The 20323-nt window shown below is 46.1% G+C and overlaps 1 protein-coding gene across 11 annotated transcripts in view; it reads right to left on the bottom strand.

Annotated features, from left to right (window-relative positions):
• Positions 1-14189: 14189 nt before the first annotated feature.
• Positions 14190-20323, bottom strand: part of LOC138301142 (zinc finger protein 618-like) — a 781690-nt gene continuing 775556 nt past the window's right edge. For 5 of the 11 annotated variants that reach the window (XM_069241298.1, XM_069241296.1, XM_069241300.1 and 2 more), the window contains one exon: positions 16087-18369. In XM_069241298.1, coding sequence (XP_069097399.1) covers positions 16859-18369 — 1511 coding nt within the window. In that variant the 3' untranslated portion in view covers positions 16087-16858. Of the gene's footprint in view, positions 18370-20323 lie in introns of all 11 variants that reach the window. The other 6 variants (XM_069241299.1, XM_069241295.1, XM_069241293.1 and 3 more) reach the window with 3 other exon arrangements.

Below are 20323 nucleotides of genomic sequence, written 5' to 3'. Positions count from 1 at the left end.
CAGGGTTGGCTGGAAGTCATCCATGAAAGCTGGCAAAATGTCTTTCACATAACATGTACAAATACCTCCCCATGAGAGATAAGTGTTCACAGACCTGGAGGCAAGGTTGATGGAGGTGCCTCTGCATTTAGATCCCCTGTCAGGTGGAGTGGTGAGAAAATCATTAGGGTCCAGATGACTGGTAGATGCTTGAACCACTAGGCTCTCCGCGGTGGGGTGCTGAAGTAGGTACCCAGGCTCTGATACCAGGTCTATGCCACCTTGTTACCTGGCTGTTTACTAGGGGCAAGAGCCTGGTGCCTCATTGAAGGGCAACAAAGGTTCTTGATTGGTATGCCCAGAGTTAAGGACCCTCGGTGATGATATGTTGTGTGGAGAGTGAGGCCTAAACTTCCGCTGCCCTCCTAAACACAAAGGAGGCAAACTCCTCAGTTGCCATGACTAGATGTGGGAAGGTGAGACAAATGTCTGAAAAGGTGTCTACACCAATGGCATCTGAATGCCATCAAAAAGATTGGCATATCAATAGGGTCCTCATATGTGCTGTCATCTGCATCCTCCTCATCATGGTGAGGAGTGTACACCTCTGGGTTTGAATGGGCATATTATTGTTTTTTTCGTAGGTGGGAAATGGGTTTGAGCCCGATAAGACTATTGACTCATCAGTGCTGGCTGTGAAGTTTGGATTGACCACATCTGTTACAGTGACAGGGTATGGGGGTGTTGGATGTTGCATCAGAGGCACTGCACTAAGGAAAGGGGTGGCTTGAATTGAGACCAAGTGGCATAGTAGCTATCGGGGGCACATCTGCTGATGGTAACCCAACTGGAAGCCAATCCTGGAACCTTAGGGCCCAAAGGAACACCAGAGAAATCCGATGGGGCTCCAGAAATTGTGTACAAGGCCTGTTTCAGCTCTTGAAGTTGTTCTGGCTTCGCAAGTGGGCCAGGAAGGTCGGGCAGCACCAGGATAAACATCCCAATTGGTTCTAAAGAGGAAGAGCAACACCATGGCCTAGAAGTGACTAGGGCGTTGTGCAACTCCAAACAGTGGTGATGGCAAGATGATGGAGACCACTGCTTGGACCTCTTGCATTTGTTTTTGGCAACTTTGTTAACATACCTGAACTCAATGACTTTGATGCTGACTTGTTATAGCAGCCTCTGGAGGGCATCCATACTCTTGACTTCGTCCAGGACTGCTTTTTCAACTTCTTTCAGAGTTTGGCTGCAGCAAGTTTTGTTTGTGATCTCCGATGGCCCTGTAGTTTTAAGGGAGAGGTCTTCAATCTGTGTGGTGCGACCCCCAGTTGGGCATTGAGTCATGTGAAGGGAGTCGCACATTCCCCAGCCACACGTTCAGCACAAAAAGGATTTATGTAAAACTGTTCTCCTACTTTTTGTAAAACAAGTGATGGGATGGTTAATTCAGATAATGTAAATGCTGCAGCTGAATTGTCATTCACGGAGTGTCCTGCGCTGTAAAACCAAAGCCAGGCAGACAGATAAAGCACTTCCTGCCAGGGCCCCTGCTGCCTGAAAGAAATGCAAATGTGCACTACCAGTTAATCTGCAAATGTAAAAGACGCTTGGGAGCCGGTACTGGCTTTAATTGATGAATCTTTGTGATAGCAAAGATTTATTTTTAAGTGGTAGTGCAGTTAACAACTGAGCTGTGATGTGAGTGCCTTTAATTGTAATTGTATTACATAGAGCTTTCTACCACAAGGAGGTGCTGAAGGGTCAGTTATGTAAAAAAAATAGCATTACACAGACTGGGTATTGCTAAAATCTATATTTTGGAAGACCCATTTTATCATAAAGCTTTTAATGAGTTTGTATACTGTGTGTAATGCAAGTTTAAAATAATGACTTGCATATTCACAGTGCTTTCTGTTACAGGTTGTGACCTCATAGCACTAAAAATACACAAGTCACTATTTTCCACTGCACCACCCAAGATTTGTTTTTGATAAACATTTTTATTGAGTTTATATATAGCAACAACATAAAGCCCCAGCAGGTCACGGAGGGGTCTCATAAAACAGGCATTGTGTCAGACAATTGCACATAACATAACGAAGTCTCTTGGTCGGAACGCACATATAAGGAACCAAGACAGCGCATTTGGCAAGTGTACATTACCTCATATCGGTATTGTCTCCTCCCCAGGACCCCATCCATTTCCCCCACACCTTATCATGTTTATGGGGACAGCCCCTTGCTTAAAACACAAGCTTTTCTTTTTGAGTGCACCAGTCCACTCCCCTGCGCCACTTTCCCACAGCTGGGGCCGTCTCTGATTTCCAGCCTGCAGCAATGTCCCTCTTAGCCACTAAGCAGGCCGTTCCGATGAATGTCCGGTCTGCTCTGTTTGAACCCACCCTGTCAAGGACCCCCAAAAGGACGTGTATTGGGGCAACATCTAGCTCCTCGTGCAAAAGCCCAGCAATCTCAGCCACCACTGCTTGCCAGTAGGATACAACGTGTGGACAAGTCCACACCATATGAAAGAAGTCTGCGTCCGGGGTTGCGCAGCGCAGACAGTCAGCCTGAGTCCGGAGGCCCATTCTATGGAGTCTCGCAGGGGAGAGATATGCCGCGTGGAGATAGTAAGTTTGTACGACCGAAGTCGGGAGGTCATGGTCCATGTCCGGAGGGCCATCAGAGCGTCTCTCCAGTCGTCATCATCCTCCGGATCCACCCAGCGCTCCCATTGCTCACGGAGTTCTTCTAAGGGTTTTGATGTGTGGGTTGTCAATGTACGGTATATGCATGCCACTCCTCCTTTGCCCAAGTGACCCATCAGCGTCTTGGCCTCCACAGGGCTAAACTCAGGAAGGACCATCCCGGCCTGAACATGTACGTGTAGTGCATGGCGAAGTTGCAAATATTTATGGAATTGGGAGGGGGCCAGAGAGAACTGCTGCTGAAGCTCCTGGAATGATGGCATATGAGTACCAGCCCAGACATCCCCAAGCAGTGATATGCCAATAAGGTCCTATTGATGGAACCCCTATAGTGTTGAGACATCTTTGAGCCACTTTCCCTGCCACAGCGGGGTCTGCTGCGTGAGACGCCGCTTTCACCCCGTCGCCGTCTGCGCCGCCCTCCACCCCATCAGCACCACCCTCGTCACCTCTGGGAGTGTGCGTGGCAATGGGTCACCATATAGCAGCCCCATCAAACCTGGAAAGCCGAGTGTCACCAGTTCCCGCCTATAGGCCGGATCTGACCAGCCACCTCCCAGCCAGTCATTGATCACCAATACCTGCATCGCAAGGTAATAATGATAGAGATCGGACATCCCCAGTCCACCCTCATATACATCCCCCTGGCAAAAGCAAAATGTCACGCGGGGGCGGGAGTTGCACCATAGGAACTGTTGTGCTACAGTCTCCGCTTCTTTGAACCATTTCCTGGGGATAGGGTAAGGGTAGTTCTGGAGCAGGTAGAGGTATCGGGGGAGCACCATCATTTTGTAAAGCGCTATCCGGCCCAAGACATTGAGAGGCAGGGGCCGCCATCTATGGAGGTCCTCTTTAGCCCTCCGTGTCAGGGGTTCAACATTGAGGGACCAGGCCAGTTCAGGTAACACTGCAATCTGTACGCCCAGGTATCGGAAGCTATTATGACGAATTGGAATTGTACTTTGCCAATCATAGCAGTCCCTGGCTGGGTGGAGTGGGATCAGGAGCGATTTACTGGTGTTCAGCACCAGGCCGGAAGCCTCTGCGAACAGCTCGAGCAGGCGCATCACTCTAGGACCGCAACGAGCTGGACTAGCTAAGAACAAAAGCACGTTGCCCGCATACAGAGCGATACGGTCCTCTTCCCCGGTAGGCCATGACCAGCCCCCAACCAGGGGATCTTCCCTGATGAGCTTCGCCAGCAGCTCCATCGCCAAGGCGGACAGGAGCGGGGATAGGGGACAGCCCTGGCGTGTGCCGCGACGAATAGGGAACCGGTCAGACATCACCCCGTTCACTTGCACCCGGCCATTGGATTGGAGTATAGGAGTCATACTAGCACTCAAAATCGTGACCCGAGGCCAACTTTTAACAGCATTTGCTGAAGGTAGGTCCAGTCCACTGTATCGAAGGCCTTCTCGAAGTCTAGGAGGAGGAGCACCAGCTGAGGGGTCAGCAGGTTCCGGTGGGCCAGGGCCACATGTAACTGCCTGATACAGTGTCTGGTATTCCTGGTCGGCATGAAGCCGCATTGATCCGGATTAATTAATGAGGGTAACACCTTTTTCAGCCTAGTAGCGAGGATGATAGATAGTATTTTCAGTTCGGTATTAAGCAGCGAGATAGGGCGATAGGCCGCACAGCACTGCGAGGGGGGCTGGTCTTCGGGATCACCACTATAGTAGCCAGATCTAGATCAGGGGGGAGACACCCCTTTCTTTCGGCCTCTTCGAACATGGTAGGCAGGTGGTGGGTAAGGATATCACAAAACTTTTGGTAGAGCTCCACTGGGAAGCCGTCGGGGCCCAGTGTCTTCCCGGCAGCCAGCCCCGAAATGGCCTCTGCGACCTCCTGCAGGTCCAGCGGCTCGTCAAGGTCTTGCCTTTCCTTTGCCGAAATCGCCAGAAAGGACACTTCTTGCAGCAAGGGGGCCTCTCTCTCAACCCGGGGCCTGGGCTGCTCCTCAAAGTTTCCTGTAGTAAGTGGCAAAGCACTGTGCTATCTCATATGGGGTCCTGGAGATGGCACCGGAGTTGTCAACAATCTCCGGCACAATTCTGTTCGCCATTGGTCGAGTGGCGAGCCAGTGGAGGAGCTTGCCGTTTTTATCCCCCACATCAGTATACACGGGCTACTGACGCACGCCACATGTGTTTAGCTGCTTCCATGGTGGTGTGGCGTATCTCTTCCCTCACTAGGGTTAATTGCCGCGTCGCCGATGGAGATTTGGTGTCGTTTAGATGGCCCTCCAGACGGACTGCTCTGGCCTCCAGGGACAACACTTTCTGAAGGCAAGCACGTTCCCGCACTCGGAGGAGGTGTTTAGCGTGTCCCCCGAGGGTGGCCTTGCAGGCCGTCCAGATCGTACCTGGGGATGATACGGATCCAAGATTAAAGGCAAAGTAGTCTGAAATATGCTCCCGAAGAGCCTGGATGTAGTCCGCGTCCTGCAAGTACCAGGCATTTAGCCGCCACATCATGCGTCTGGCTGTTTCTACATCGTTGAAACGAAGGAGTACTGGCGCGTGATCTGAAATCCCCTGAGGAAGGATCTCTACTCCTGAGACTCGGGGAACATCAAGGGCCGGCAGGAGGAAGAGATCTATTCTGTCATGGGTGTGGTGGGCTGCTGAGGTGTGAGTGTACTGCCGTCGATGGGGGTGCCAAGTCCTCCACGAGTCACAAAGACAAACTGCCAACCCAGTTACGCAGCCCAGTCGCCCCAAAGGCCCAGCCCGAGGATGTGGGTCCAGCAGTGTCTATTTCCGGGTGAAGAACAGAATTAAAGTCTCCCCCTATTATGGTTAGACCCGGGGGGAGTCCGGTCACCACATCTCTAAGCTGAGCGAGGAGCCGCCCCTGCGCATCTGAGGGGGCATAGACACGGAGTATATTGATGGGTTGCCCCCCAAGAAGTCCAGTGGAGGCATTTATGGTTGTCGATGAGGGGTACACCAGGTTCTAGAAATTTTTGTCAGGAGTGAGTCCTTACGACTAAAAAAAGTTTGCCAGGGGGATCTCAGAATCAAAAAGTTTGAAGACCTCTGTTTTAGGGGGGGGAGCCATGTCTGCACACTAGAAATGTGTAGGAGAAAATTCTGTTAAAGCAACAGTATTCAAGAAGCTCTGGGTCAGAAGGCCCAGAAAGAAAGAAGCCGATGTCACTGCGTGTTTTGGTGCGCATATATGGGGGTGCCCCGATGTCACCTCTGGGGCGGGACGGATCTGACATTGAGCCACACAAAGCCACCTGACTTGAGAGAGTATTGCAAGCAAAAAGTTTAGGGATCAAGTCTGATGCCTGAGGAAATTCACAAGGTGAAGAATCTGTGGTTAAAAACTCTCACAGAAGCCCATCTATAGGGTGTGTAGGGGTGGCTAGACCTGAGGCAAGTCTAGCCCCTTTTTCCTCCCTCCCTGGGGTACACAGCCATCCTGCACTCGACCTTTGTCGTGGTCTTCTGGAAAGAGACCCTGCACACCTCCTCCTGCATAGCCAATAATGAGTCAGATAATGTGACTCGCCTGCTCCGCAATGACTGCACTCCCTCCACCCCAATGAGCTGTCACTTCCAGGGATAACAAACCTGTTGGTGTGGCCTGACGCTCTGCCACCCACTCACCTGGTTCTGCTCCACATTCACAAACTGTCCCCAGGTAGATCCTAGTTATCCAGACCTCCCCAAGAACCCCACTAACAGAAGGTAAGCATTTTCTTAAGGCCTTGAGATTCCAGCTTGCTGACAGTCATTGAGACAGTTGGATTAATACCCAGCAACAAAGTCAAAGTGGGAAAAGCCTGTGCCCAACCCTGTCTTATTTTTTTAAACAGAAAAATGAACAGGGTGCACTATCCCCCACATTCGAGGTGCCAATCTCCACTAATGGGGCACAAGCCAGAACACTGACTTTCGAAACATTCTCCTCCATCATCATACAACAGTTCATTCAGGGATCTCTCAAGGTGCTCAAAGCCAAGACTGGCGAGGTAGGGATGGACATCTGACTGCTCTGACAATCTGCGTGACAAAGTAGACAGGGTCTCTGAGATGAAGGGCAGCATCTCCTAATTAGAAGGCATGGTCTCTGAACTCAAAACTGTTGTGTCCCACCTCACCATGTCCTCCAGCACACTGGATGTACAGAGGATAAGGTGAACATTTTTGATAATTAGGTTTTTCTGAGGATGGCAGAGGGGCTGCCCCAGAAATTTTTCTTAAAGCCTAGATTGCCTTGTGGAAGCAGCCTGACAAGCTCCCACCCTGCTTTAACCTGGAGAGAGCCCACAGGGCCGCAACACAAAGGCCTACCCCTGGGTTTCCCCTCACTCCATCATCGCAAGGGTCTGGAACTACAGATGCAACCTTTAATTCAGCTAGAGCCATGGAAAGCTAGTCTTTCTAGTCCTCCCATATTCTAGTTTTCAGACTACACACATGCAAGCCAAAACATAGAAAGTCCTTTGACGACATCCAGCAAAAAGCGTAAGCAATGAATATTGAATATATGCTAATTTCCCCAGCCAGATTGATCCTGCTCTATCTTCTTTGACTCACCAAAGGCTGCTTCAGACTGGTTAGCAGAGAGAAAGAATCTGAAGCAGTGCCTCAGTGGTGTTGTGTGTTTACATTGTTCTTGTTAAGACAGTCTTATTCCAGCTTACAGCACTTAATACTTCAACAGCACTTTACCCAGAGGTTTCATTATGAGGGTCCTTCTTCTACATATCTGGTGAAGCTTTGCCTCGACTTACTCTGCAACCCTGGTGCCCAAGGCCTCCTTTAGAGTGATATAATGGAAATACAGCAGCGTAAATGATAGTATTAAAAGGGGCGTGATAACACCCCAGCAGTGACGTTTCAAGAAACCCGCCTGCACAGATCCTTCCTTCTATCTGTCTCTCATTTAAAGCTCATGCACAGGGACTCTTTGTGATGGTGCTGAGAGGACTAGAGGGGAAACAATATAATTGTATTAGTGATTACATCCCCTCTCAAATTTCCAGCCATGCTCTTAAATTTGAACATTGCTAAGAATGCTGAACTATATAAAGCTTATGAAAGAGCAATAGGCCCCCAGAGAGACACTGCCCTTGCAGGTGGGTTGCCTCCATCAGACTGTGCGAGGTTTGGCAGGTATGGAACCCCCACACAAAAGAAAACTCCCACATCTCAGCCACTCGCAAACCATGTCTATAATTAACTTAATTTTCTACCAGTTGCCAATGTCCAGTGGACAAAAGTTGCACACATCTTTCCCTGCAGAACATGAGATTTCTCACTTTCAGTGATTAAAATCGGGACCCTCTTTGTGGCACCTGAATGCATGGTACTTAGTGGATGCAGTTATCCCAAATGAACATAAGCAACTAAAATCATATTTTGAGTTGAACAATGGTTCAGTGAACTCAGCAGGAATGCTTTGGAGGTGTAGTAAGCCTCCCTTTGTGGCGAAAGCGTTTCTGAGAAGGACAGAAAACAGTGTGTTTCGGAGCTGGAAGCAAGAGTACTTTGCCTAGAATGTGAACACCTGGCCACACGTAGGGATGGACTTCAGCACCAAGTGGACATTAACAAGGCCTTCTTGCTGCAATTTTATCTAGATGAGGCCAGGCTGATCTGGATCGCTTGCTGCAATTTTATCTAGATGAGGCCAGGCTGATCTGGATTGCCTCTAATTGGCGTGTCTTTGAAATGGGAGACAAATATGTTGCTTTACTGGCTGGCCACCATGGACACTGTAGCCAGGGTGATACCACAGAAATAGACTCAGGTCCAAGTGTTGTCATTATTGCTGTGATTCCCTCGTTCTTTGCCTCTTACTATAACACACTATACGTAAAAAGGGTGCTTTCCAACAGCAAGCATTTCACTCCACTCACTGATGATCTTTTCCTCCGGGCTCTGAACAGGTGTGACAGGGAAATGTTGGAACAGCCTATTACAGTGGATGAAATTGAGACAGCTAGTGACAACATGCTCCCAGGCAAAATGCTCCACCCAGTTAGGTTCCTGCTTGAATACTATACTAAATTAAAAACGCTTCTCTGCCATCAATTATTTAATTTGTTCCAGGAGGTGACAGAGGAAGGCACAATGCTACCCAAACTTGATTTGGTGACAATTGTGGTAATACCTAAGTGAGGGCATCCACTGCTTTGCTTCTCCTATCATCTGATTTCCCACACAGATATGGAGACTAAGATTTTAGCTAAAGTCCTCGCCACAAAATTGTTGTGGGTTGTCCCTTCCCTGATCCACCCAGACCAGTATGGATTAACCCCCAACCGTAGCACTTGACAATGCATCCGTAGAGTTCATGTCACCCTCGAACAGGCTGTTACCCTCCAAGACGTCTATGCCCTCCTGCGAATAGGCGAGAAGGCAATTGATACTCTTCAATTGACTTTTCCATTTAGGGTACTGTTGTGCACAGGGTTTGGGTCCCGCTTCATGTCCTTCATTAAAATACTCCAAACTCAGGTTAAAGTGAATGGCACTTTGATAACCTCTTTTCTGACCCAACAAGCTACCAGGAAAGGGTGCTTCCCTCTCACCATTATTTTCCCCCTGGTGATGGAGCCTTTGGTGACCTGAATCAGATGTAATACTCAGGTAAGTGGGTTCCAATGAAAGGGAGGCACCAAGGACTGCATCGCACTCTATGCTGATGATGTGCTGCTCTTCATGGGTTGTCCTTGAGACACTGGCCTCCGGCTGATTAAAATGTTAGACTTGTACAGCAAAGTATCTGGCCTCAGGGTCAACTGAAACAAGTCAACCCATGACCTGATCTGGGGTGGCTTGGAAGCAGTTAACTGGCCGTCCCATTTCTTTATCCACAAACTCAGTTCTACATATCTTGGCATGTGCACTGCACTGGCCACCAGACTCGGACTTGCTTGCAGTCTAAACTTATCCCCACTGCTATCTAAAACAGGTAAGTAAATAATTGGTGGTCGAACATCCAGCTCAATTTCCTAGGGGAGAATAGCGCTCTTCAAGACAATGGCCCTACTCAGGTTCTTAAAAGTACTTCAAAACTTCCCCTAGCTATCCCCAAACAACTGTGAACCAGGACATGCTCCTTTCTGTGGGCAAACCTGACCCTGTGTATTCTGCTTGCTAAATGTACAAGATCTTAATAGGATGATGGTATGGGCAAGGCAGACACCTGGCTCTACTAGTGGGCATCACATATCCGGGTCTTGAATGATTGGCTTCACAGAGAGCACGATTCAGCGTGCTGACCTGAAATTTCCCTAAGTGGTCAAGACAACATAAGGGGCTTGACGTATGGTGATCCTATTCTGACTTGCTCCCAGAATTAACTAAAGTAACCATTCAATGCTGGTGCTCTGCTCTCCGTTAGACTGGTTGGTAGAAAACACAGACTTAGAAAATGCCTTTCTGACCTGGGAACTGGCTTCTATATAGTGCCGGTTGGCTAACATTGAGCTCTGGGACCACATTAGAATCTCAGAGTTTGGTGACGTTTGGCAAGGCAAACAAAGAAGTTGTGTCAGGACTTTCACAGTGAAGTTAACCTGCATAAGACACAATTCTGTAAATACCTTCAGCTCTGCCAGGCATTGGCCTCTCACCAGACAGCCCCGACTGGCCTCCCAGAATATAGCCGTTTAGAGGCCAAGATTGTTCTCGACCTGACAAGAAAGGATGAATCCAGTGCATTTGTAAGTCCCTCACCATCAGAGTCTCACATAACTTCGGGGTTCTTAAGGAAGATGGGAGGCCTGGTTGAGCCCATTAAATGAATGTGAGCGAAGGGACCCAAAAATAGCCACATGTGAAATTGTCAAGTCCGTCCAGCTGTGACCATATAGCTAAATTACCTACATCTTACTTCACAACTAAGAACTGAAGGGTCCATTCACCCTCGTGACTTCGATGTGACACTACTGACATTGATTTCTTTCATGTTGTTTGGGACTGCCCTGTTATTGCAAAATACCCACTAGTCTCTCTTGAATAAGCAGATCTGTGGATCGTCCTTCCCTGTATCTCTCTACTGGCCATTTTAGAAGACCTGAGTGGCAGCAGGATGGAACGTGCCCTGGTGGTACTGTGATTGCTAAGAGGCACACTGCTTGGTATTGGAAATTCCTTATCACCATCCTTAATTTGGTGTGGTAAGTCATGAATAACTGCGAAGATGGAGAAACCCATTTATAAGACCAGAAGATGTCCACGTAAGTATCATAAGATGTGGGGACTGTGGCAGACTATTATGACACACACAACAAATAATGCTATGTGTCTCTCTATGCTACAATATCCAAAACCTTTGCCACTGATGCTGCACTGTGTTGTATTTCTGTACCATTCTAAAAAGGAAAAACGGAATAACATTTGGTTTGTTAAAAAAAAAAAAAAAAAGAAAGAAAAAGAAAACTTGGCAGAAAATAAGGTGATCCAGTGAGGTAGTACTGAGAGCACCTGCAGTTCACGAACACAGCAACACAAATGTGATAGCAATCAGGAAGACTGTTTTGAGCATCAGGAGCCTCAATGAGCAGCTATGCACTGGATCAACAGGTATGCACATACGAAATGTCAACACTAGTTTCAACTCCATTATGTCAAGATGAATGGCTTCAGGGAAAACCTGTGAGTCAGACCTTTGACAAGCACATCAAAAGGTAAACATATAAGACTGAAAGGGCTGACAGGAACTGCTTAATTGCATCCACTACAAGGATTTGCTAGGCAAAAGAAAACAAGCAACAACATATTCAAGAGTTTGGCTTGTAAAGGGTCAGTATGACTAGCACTACACCATTCAATGAACTTAGTCCAGCACCTAGCATAGATGGAATTTTTGTTGCTGGGTGTCGTGACTAAAAAGATAACACTGATTACTGTGGATGGCAGATAAAACACATATAACTGTCGCTTCTCAATCTTCATGCATGGAGGAGTATGTTGCAGAGACTCCGGTACAATACCCTACTCTATTGGTGAGACAGGAGGCCCTCCCAAGTAATAGCTGGATTGGAGGACAAATGCTCATGCTCAAGAGCAGCGGGGATCCATACGTTCGTGGCCCAATCTGTGGAAATGACGACAACTTTGGTCCAGTCTATCCTCACTTTCCTCAGGACTCAAGGCAGGAGAGGTAGTGGCGGAACAGGTACAAGAGACCTGTGTCCCATCAAAGTCTGAATGTGTCTACTAGTAGCTTTCCTGCAGGAAAGTAAAGTCCATTATGCGATAGAGTTGGTACTGCATGTTTTCGTGGTTGATGAACACATCTAACAAAGCTATACCCCACTGGTCGAGTCAATGATGCTCCTTGCCACCTTGGAGAGGAGATGGCAATTGTGATCTGCCAGTCAATGTTTGCTCAACTCGTATGCCATAGCATTCAGAGACCCTGCCAGATGGTTGGCAACCAGAAAGCTGTTTTGAGGATCCAGTCATTCCCATAAGAGTAGGGCCTGCTGGAACCGGATCCATTAACTCTTTGTTTTGCTTGTTGCAGTACCACAATGTATTCTTGTTTTCTGGAAGGACCTGCACCAGCCTCTTATTAATGGATGACAGGAAGACATTCAGGGCTGATGCTGAGCTGGCTCTCTGCTATAGAACTCTGATCTTCAACTCTGCCAGACGATCCACCACCACAACAGTGATGCATCTGTCACACATTTTAATTCTGGGTGTGGAAAGTAGATTGGCCTCCCGCATATCAGACTGGAGTTTTTCTTCCACCACAGAATATCCTGAGCCATCTCCTGTGAGATCTGGACTGATTTGGAGAGGCAGCCCTGAGTCTAAAGTCACTGCAATCTGACATTCCAGCACAGAGACTGCATACGCCGTCTTGTATTTAGGACAAAGAGAATGCATGAGGCTAGGAGTCCAAGAAGCCTCAAAGCCGTCCTCATCGAGATCCAGGATTCAGCTCAAAACTTCAGGATCAAATTCTGAATGTCCCGAATTCGCTGTAGCTGTGAAAATGCCTTGATTGCCATACTGTCCAGGGTAGTACTAAGGAAGGGAATCCTCTGAATGCGGTGCAGGTAGGACTTACGTTTGTTGATGGAAAACCCCAAAGATATCAGGAGTTTATCTGTCACCCGGAATGGTGTAGGTCTGACTGAGGTGAGCCCAGCTTGAGCCGACAGTCAAAGTATGGAAAAACATGTATCCAAGACCATTGAAAGTGGGCAGTGACCACCATCATCACTTTGGTGAACACCTGGGAAGCCAAGGTTGTCCAAACAGGGGCAGGACAAATTGGAAGTGTTCTAAACCCATCATAAACCTCAGCTAATGTCTGTGTGACAGCAGGACTAGTACCTGAAAATGTGTGCACTGTGAGTACAGATACACCGTCCTGTCTCCAGGGTCAATGGCAGAAAGAATCGGGGGACAGGATAAGTCTCAAATTTGTCTTGCCACAGAAAGGCAGACAGTGGATTGAGGTCCACTAAGGCCTGAAGTCTCCATTCTCCTTCAGCACGATTAAGTAGTGGGAATAGTATCCTTTTCCCTTATCCGAAGCTAGCACCTACTTGATGGCACTCTCGGCCAGAAGAAGGTAAACATTTTGTAGCAAGATTGCAGAACAGCACTCTTGGGCAGCAGGTGATAAATATTTTGTAGCAAGAATGGGCTGATCACAGCTGACGTGAAATTGGGGGGGGGGGGGGGAGGAGGACAGAGCAGGGAGAAATTGAAAGGCAGGGCATAGCCCATATGAATGATTTATAAGATACATTTGTATGACACGATACTTCAGCAGCTGGGGAGGAAATGTTGTATCCTGCATCCCAATGGCTGAACATTGGCTAGGGAGATCAAGTTAAAGCAGCTTGGGGAGCAGAGCTGTCCCTGTTGGATCACATGGCCTCAACGGCTGCCACAACCTCTGCCCCAAAGGAACTGGACCTGCTGCTGTACAGGTTGGGAAGGCTGGTGATGTCCGGCAACAGCCTCCAAACTTACTGTACTGCTGGTGGACAACTTTGTGGCAGAGAAGAGCCTTCTCGCCAAATAATCTAGAGCCATCAAAAGGCATGTTATGAGTGACGTCTAGAGATCTCTTAAAAATTCAGATAATCAATTTAATTTTCTTTTGTAAGAAATTTTTCTTAACATCTTGGCAGTATAAAGCTGAGTAATCGGGGGCATTGTGAAATTCACAAAGCATTTACATAAAACACAGTGGCATTACTCCTCAAGGTAATCACATTTGTGTGTGTCTTCTATGCACCATACTGGTGAAACTAGCTCTCTCCACACAGTACTTGGTGTCCAAACCAGCATGTAAAACATACTTAGCCACATCCTTGCCATCATGTATCCTTTATGCCAGAGAGGCCATGATGTTTTCTGTGACAGCCAGTGGAATATTGCTTGCCATGTTCCATAAAACAATGGTGTTCTCGCCCTGAAACCCCATCACAATCAAGGATCTCAAGGCCAAACCAGCCCACGAGAACAATCTCTTTTCTGAAGTTTTGATTTTCTATTTGGAGGATTAGTTGGAAAACCATTAGGAATTACTTTATGTGTCAACGCATGAACCACCAAGCTTTCATAGTTAGAGTGCCTCATCAGGAAATAATGGGTCACTGGATGCCGGCTTATGTTGCCTAGCAAAAGGTTCAACTGACTGGAAGGCCAAAGCATGGCTCCAAGTAAATAGCCATAAGGGTATCAGTAAAAGCATCACTGAATGCCAATAAAGGAACACAATAAGCTAGAAGTGGCTGAAGGATCTTGGTTACAAAATTTGCTGTAGTTTCAACAACAGGCATCCATAAATAGAGCACTTCTACTGCCCTTCGCAAAGCTACTACAAAAGTGGCGTACTCTTCCATTGATGGCCCAGGTTGTGAGTCTAGCTCAGACTCATTAGATTGGAGAGGGGGCGAGTTTGGAGTGCAGGGCATTGGGAAGGCAGGTTGCCTGCCTCCATATCATCAGTGTCATGGGGAACATTTTGCATAACCTACAATGCATCAGTCAGATCCATATAAGGCAACCAACCTCTGATAGTACTTGCTTGTAGGCAGAGAAGGTCGAGGATTATAGTTTGGTTGCACCTTTGTGATGTTGTGTGACTGAGCCCGGAGCAAGCCGACGACGGCTCAAGCATTGGAAACTGGCATCAGGCTCTGGGACTGTACCAGAGCAGTTGACACCCGCAGGGAAGGGACTGGCATGGACCGTGTGGCCAAAGTAGAAGCATAGTCCGGCATTAGAATGGGTCCCGGCATGGGTCTTAAGCGGTCTGTTGACACAGGGAAGGCTAAGCAGTGGAAGTCCAACTGGAAACCCTGCGGCATTGTGAGGCTCAAATGCACCATAGGGAGCTGTAAGCATCTAAAAAACCTGCAGTCCAGCCTTTCCTTAAGATATAGTTTGCTGAGTGGTTGACAGTGGCATGGGGAATTGAAGGTGCACTGGGACCAAATGCAGGACCAGAAGAGGCCTGTGAGTCATGACCCCTTTATTCACACACTTGTGCGCCTTCTTGCCTGATTCGAGTGGCTTCACCTTCTTGTGTGTCTTTGACTAACTGGGAGTCTGATCAGAAGCAGAACTTCATCTAGGTGGAGTCCTTAAACAGGATTGTGAATGGCACTACGACTTGGAGAAGAGCTGGGTCTATTTTTTGAGAGTGTCCCCTTATGTTCAGTGAGGTAGAGTTTCACCTATCACACCCATATCACCTTGAAAGGACAGGTGGGAACGGGCAGAGGAAGGTGCATTCTTTGGACAAATTCCGAGTCATGACTGAAAAGGAACTTCTGACAGTCCATGACAGACATCTGCATACTGCAGTTATGGTACACCACAAATCCTGTCATTTTAAGGGAAGGTATTGTCATTGGCACATTGTCCTAGGGTAACGTTTTCAGTTACTGGAAAATAAAGAATGTTAGGAGCTGAGCAGTGGATCCACAAAGGGTGTGGAAAGAAAGGAGCCAACCTACACATTAAAGGGTGGTGTTAACATGTGGCTCTGCTCTGTCACTTCCAGAACGGTACGAAGTCACTGCAGAACCACATGGTGCCTTACAGCACGCATAAGCATTGCTGGGAAAATTCTCCAGATGCACTCTAGCACTTGGGGATATTCTTAAGGTGAAGAATCTGTGGTTAGAAATATCCATCAGAAATGTTAAAATATGTGAAAAATAATTAGATAATTGTGTAATTCAAAATGCAAACCCTACCTCAGTATAGTCAGTTACTAAATAACTAGCTAGGTTTGTCCTATATAAATGGCACTATGTAGGGAAAAAGCAGGGTGAAAACTTTACAAAAAATATTAATTGTTCTGCACAGCCCTCTTTGAAACAGCACACTGGCTATTAGACAGACGCCCTGAATTATACAGATAAAGAACACAGTTATTTCTTGCCTTGAAAAGACTGGTGTATTTGTACGGGTAAAGTTGATCATTTGAAAGGTACACAAACTGATTGACAAAGAGTAGTCTGCAATGTGGATTTAGAAAACATGACATTTCTTAAATTCTAAAAACAGAACAGTAAGACGTAAAATTATTAATGCATTATTTTCATTTCTAAATCAAATCTAAAAGTAAAACCTCTATCTAAAAATATCAAAACCACAAAATAGGAAGTGAAGACCGATATTATTAGTACCAATATTTTGAAATATTCCTCTTTTATGTAAAAAAAAAGTGTTCAATTCACTCTCTTTCCTGATTTTGAAGAAGCTTGTCACTTTAGAAGCAGCTGCCTTTCTGACATGCAACGTGTGTTATTAAGGCTGCACAAATGCCCTGAAGGTTTAACAATTGTTCATACCGTAGGAGCAAACGCTCAGAGTTGTATTCCTGTTTGAATGTATTGTTCATTACCACAGCGAATGAGACAGAGAGAATACACTTTCAAGTCACTTTGGAGCGTAGCTGCCTTTAGCGTTGAGAGCCATTATCCTCTATTCATCGGCCACTTTGAAATCACTGCTAAGTTCAAGAAAGTCAGCTCACTTTACAGATATTTCCCTTTACATGTCATCTTTCATCACCTGTATTTAATAAAAAAGCACATCTTTTCCAGGGGCATCTGCAATGAGGTCCACAGTGTTTTTAACTTACATTTTATTGTCTTACTTAGGAAAAGTATTTTTTCATTCAAGAAAACAATTTTAAAATATGAGGTTTTAAATCATGTTCGACTTCAAAAACAAGAGTTTGTTCATATTTTCTGGACTCAACAGTCTCCTTCTTTTGATTAGAAGTGTCTGTTCACACATACTGACACATTCACTTCGGGCCCCTACAGCAGGCACAGCTAAGAGCCAGAAGGCAAGTCTGGCTAGTTTTGTATGCTTTTGAGTAACAGAAGACCAGTACTGAAACAGATCAGGAGTGACCTGAAAAAGAGGTTCTTGTAAATAGTCATAAACTTCATTTTTCCCAAATCGGTCATCCTCTTGGATGTTTGGTGTATCATCTGCTGTTCGTGCTTTCTTATTCGTTGGTTCAAACTCAGTCTCTTCCACTCCAAGCTCCCTGACCTCATTGATCAGCTCACATACCTTGCCAATGATTTCTTCCTGCTGGTATGGTGGAACTGGTCTCAGCTTTTGCTGGGGGTCTAGGATCATAGCGACCTTATGTGCAGAGTCCACTTTGAAATTTTCCTTCAGCGCTTCCAAGAAGAGGTGGCAGAGTTTGCTTATAACCCCTGCATCATTTGCCTTAGAGGTGAACAGCTTCTCTAATTTTACGTATGTAGGCAGCACAAGTTGCAAGGTGGGCTTGCTTTCGTTGCTCAGCTCGATTACCGCTTGCTTTACTGGAGCCAAAATGGCAGCCAAGTTGCTCAGCAAATGTTTGTTCAGGTTTTGGATGATGGTCATCTTTTTTGCTCGAGTATAAAATTCACAGATCTGCTCATAGCGCTCATGAACAAGCAAAAGGGAGTCAGTAACAGAATTCCAGCAGGGTGGAGGTGAGGTTTCTTGTAAAGAACCAAACGTTTCCTTTGAGAGACCAGTGGATCCTGCTAGGTCTTCAGTGACATTTAGTAGTTCAATTACTTCATGCATGTTTCGTGCTTGTAGTGTCCGCTTATTCAACACGCTCTGCACCACAGAGTTCAATGCGCAAGCAGAGCAACGCAAGCACATACCTGCCTTTAAGAAGGCAAATGAGTTGACTTTGCAGTCTGTAACATAAACTGTTCTAATGTCCGACATTACAAACTCTGAAAGAACGTTCTGTACCCACTGATGGATGAAATCTCCATTATCTCTATTGTCCACGTCTTTGATCCCCAAGACGTACCTCTTTATTTGGTTGCATTCTACCTGATAAGCTGTTAGGATGAAACAGGAGTCAAGGCCAACACTTTGAGAATGGCATGTTACGCCGATACCTAAGCATGCGTTGCTGCCCAAGGCGCAGGTTACTTTTACTTTCACTTGGTTATACATACGAGGTAAATGCTTCAGAGCAAGTGAGTTCATGTTGCCCAGTATTTCAGTGACAGAAAAGGTTCCATAGCGAGCTCCAGCGTCCACAAGGCTTTGTGCTAGCTTGATGAACTCGGCTCCATTCACCACGCTCAGGGCTCCGAGATCCGCACACATCATTCTTAACAGTCTTTCAGCAATGCGCTGTCGTTCTTTTTCAGGTAAGGAGCTATTTGCTCCTAAAATTGATCCTGCTGTAGGAAACAAGACACAAACATAATAATAATATTTCTGTACAGTTCACTATTTACATTTACAGTGCAACCTGGCCACGAAAATATTGCTAAAAGTAGCAAGGCGTATTGTAACAGATTAATATCTTTATTGCTTAATTATGAACTTTCAGTCACTATGGTGGCACACACTTCTGCTAACACACTCATATCTGACTTGTGTTAAATGGTTACTAGGCCAACACAACACAGACTAGTGGCAACAACAGATTTGACAGCAATCCTGAGTCTATTTAACGTAGATGCAGTGATGATCTCTTTTTCAACACTTTCAAGCTCTAGCAGTCACCCCTTGACACAACAAAACTCACTCTTCTTTCTTTAAACTGTGGTTTCATGTTAAATGCCTTATTTGTAAACTGGCTTAACAAACCTTGAACGGAACTTAGCCATTCCTGAAAATGAATTTTTGTGTCTGGTGCAGGTGCCTTTAGGATAGAGTTCCATTAAGTGTTTGTTGTTATGCATTCTTCACGTGAAATTTAATGTCACATATTCTACAGGAGCTGCTCAAAACAGCATTTTGTGGGCACTGTCATTCTCTTTTGCCTCAACACTCTACAAACCTTCTGGATTCCCAACATGCTCCTCTCCAATTTGCCATAGCTTCAAATATCATGCAAGAACATTGCACCTTTCACCCCTTTGATTAACCCTGTATTCAACCAGTGGAAATCCATTGCAGATGACAAGCCACACGTCTTCTGTCTAATAATAAAGCTCCATCTATAGTACTAAATACATTATGTCAAATTGTATCTTGAAAAATGCAATCTGCCTAGTGCTATTTGAAGTGAGATCCAGTGCAGAAAAACATTTAGCGATACCTACAATTTTAACCACCTTTTTAAAGTAAATATACGTGAATCCATCCATTATACATAGTCAAATCTACACATATTCACCTGGTGCAAAGTGGACTATCACAAAAGGAGAAAGCTGCTCTGTTATCCCCCTGTTTTGCTATCTTCTTCCTCTATCTAATCCTTATGTTGTTCAGGCACAGCTTCCATCAACACACTCCTAGATTTACAGAATAGATTCACTTCCTTTCCTGTGCTTGGTGCTGTGGTGCATACAAATTGTACTCTAACCACAGATTCCTTACCTTTAGAATATTCCCAGGATCCAGACTGGATCTGGAGATTTTTTCATCAATGCTCTAACCACCCCCCCCAACTCAAACCCCTCCCAAGTCGGTAAAGTCATACCATTCCAGAAGTGAACGAGCAGTGCTGCATAGAAGCACATACATGCATTCTGATGTCAGTTTCCTCTTCTATCTCAGCCACAGTGCCAAAGTCTAACTTTATTAACATATTAGGGAGTCCATTCCACAGAAAGTGTAGGTGGGAGGACTGTGAGGAATCAGCGGCTAGATATAGTATCCACCAGAAAGTGCATTACCAAAGGTAAGTAACTTGCTCTTCTGATAGATACTTAAACCATACTTGCTTCACCTTTAGAACAGATAACACAGCAGTGCCTCTTAAAGGTTGAGCATCTGAGAAGTGGAATCCAATTAGCAAATTTTGCTGGACTGAGCATTTGACCTGCATGTCAAGGAAGTAGTGTTCCATCAATGTGAGCATTAACACCCATATCACAGTCCGGCAGATGTCCACAATCAGCAAACCTCAAAACCCCTGCCTTCAAACCAGCTAGCCAGTGTGTAGCAGATTTTAATACACCGGACTATACACCTGCCCTGCCTTGCCTTTGTTGGCCCCAGTAAACCCCACAAAGAGCAGATCATCAACACGAGTGTCTCTCATAGGGTTAATATGAAAATGTAAGTTCTCTTAGGATCATTCCCCTGGAGCATCTCTTCCTCCATTGAGGGTTGTGGCCGAGGGAAAACTTTCAATCAAATGACCAAAATGAAAGTGAGGTACTAGGCAAGCAGAGTTCTGGG

This window comes from Pleurodeles waltl, chromosome 6, assembly GCF_031143425.1.
Source record: "Pleurodeles waltl isolate 20211129_DDA chromosome 6, aPleWal1.hap1.20221129, whole genome shotgun sequence".
Lineage (NCBI taxonomy): Eukaryota > Metazoa > Chordata > Amphibia > Caudata > Salamandridae > Pleurodeles > Pleurodeles waltl.
This window is presented reverse-complemented; position numbering and strand designations above follow the sequence as displayed.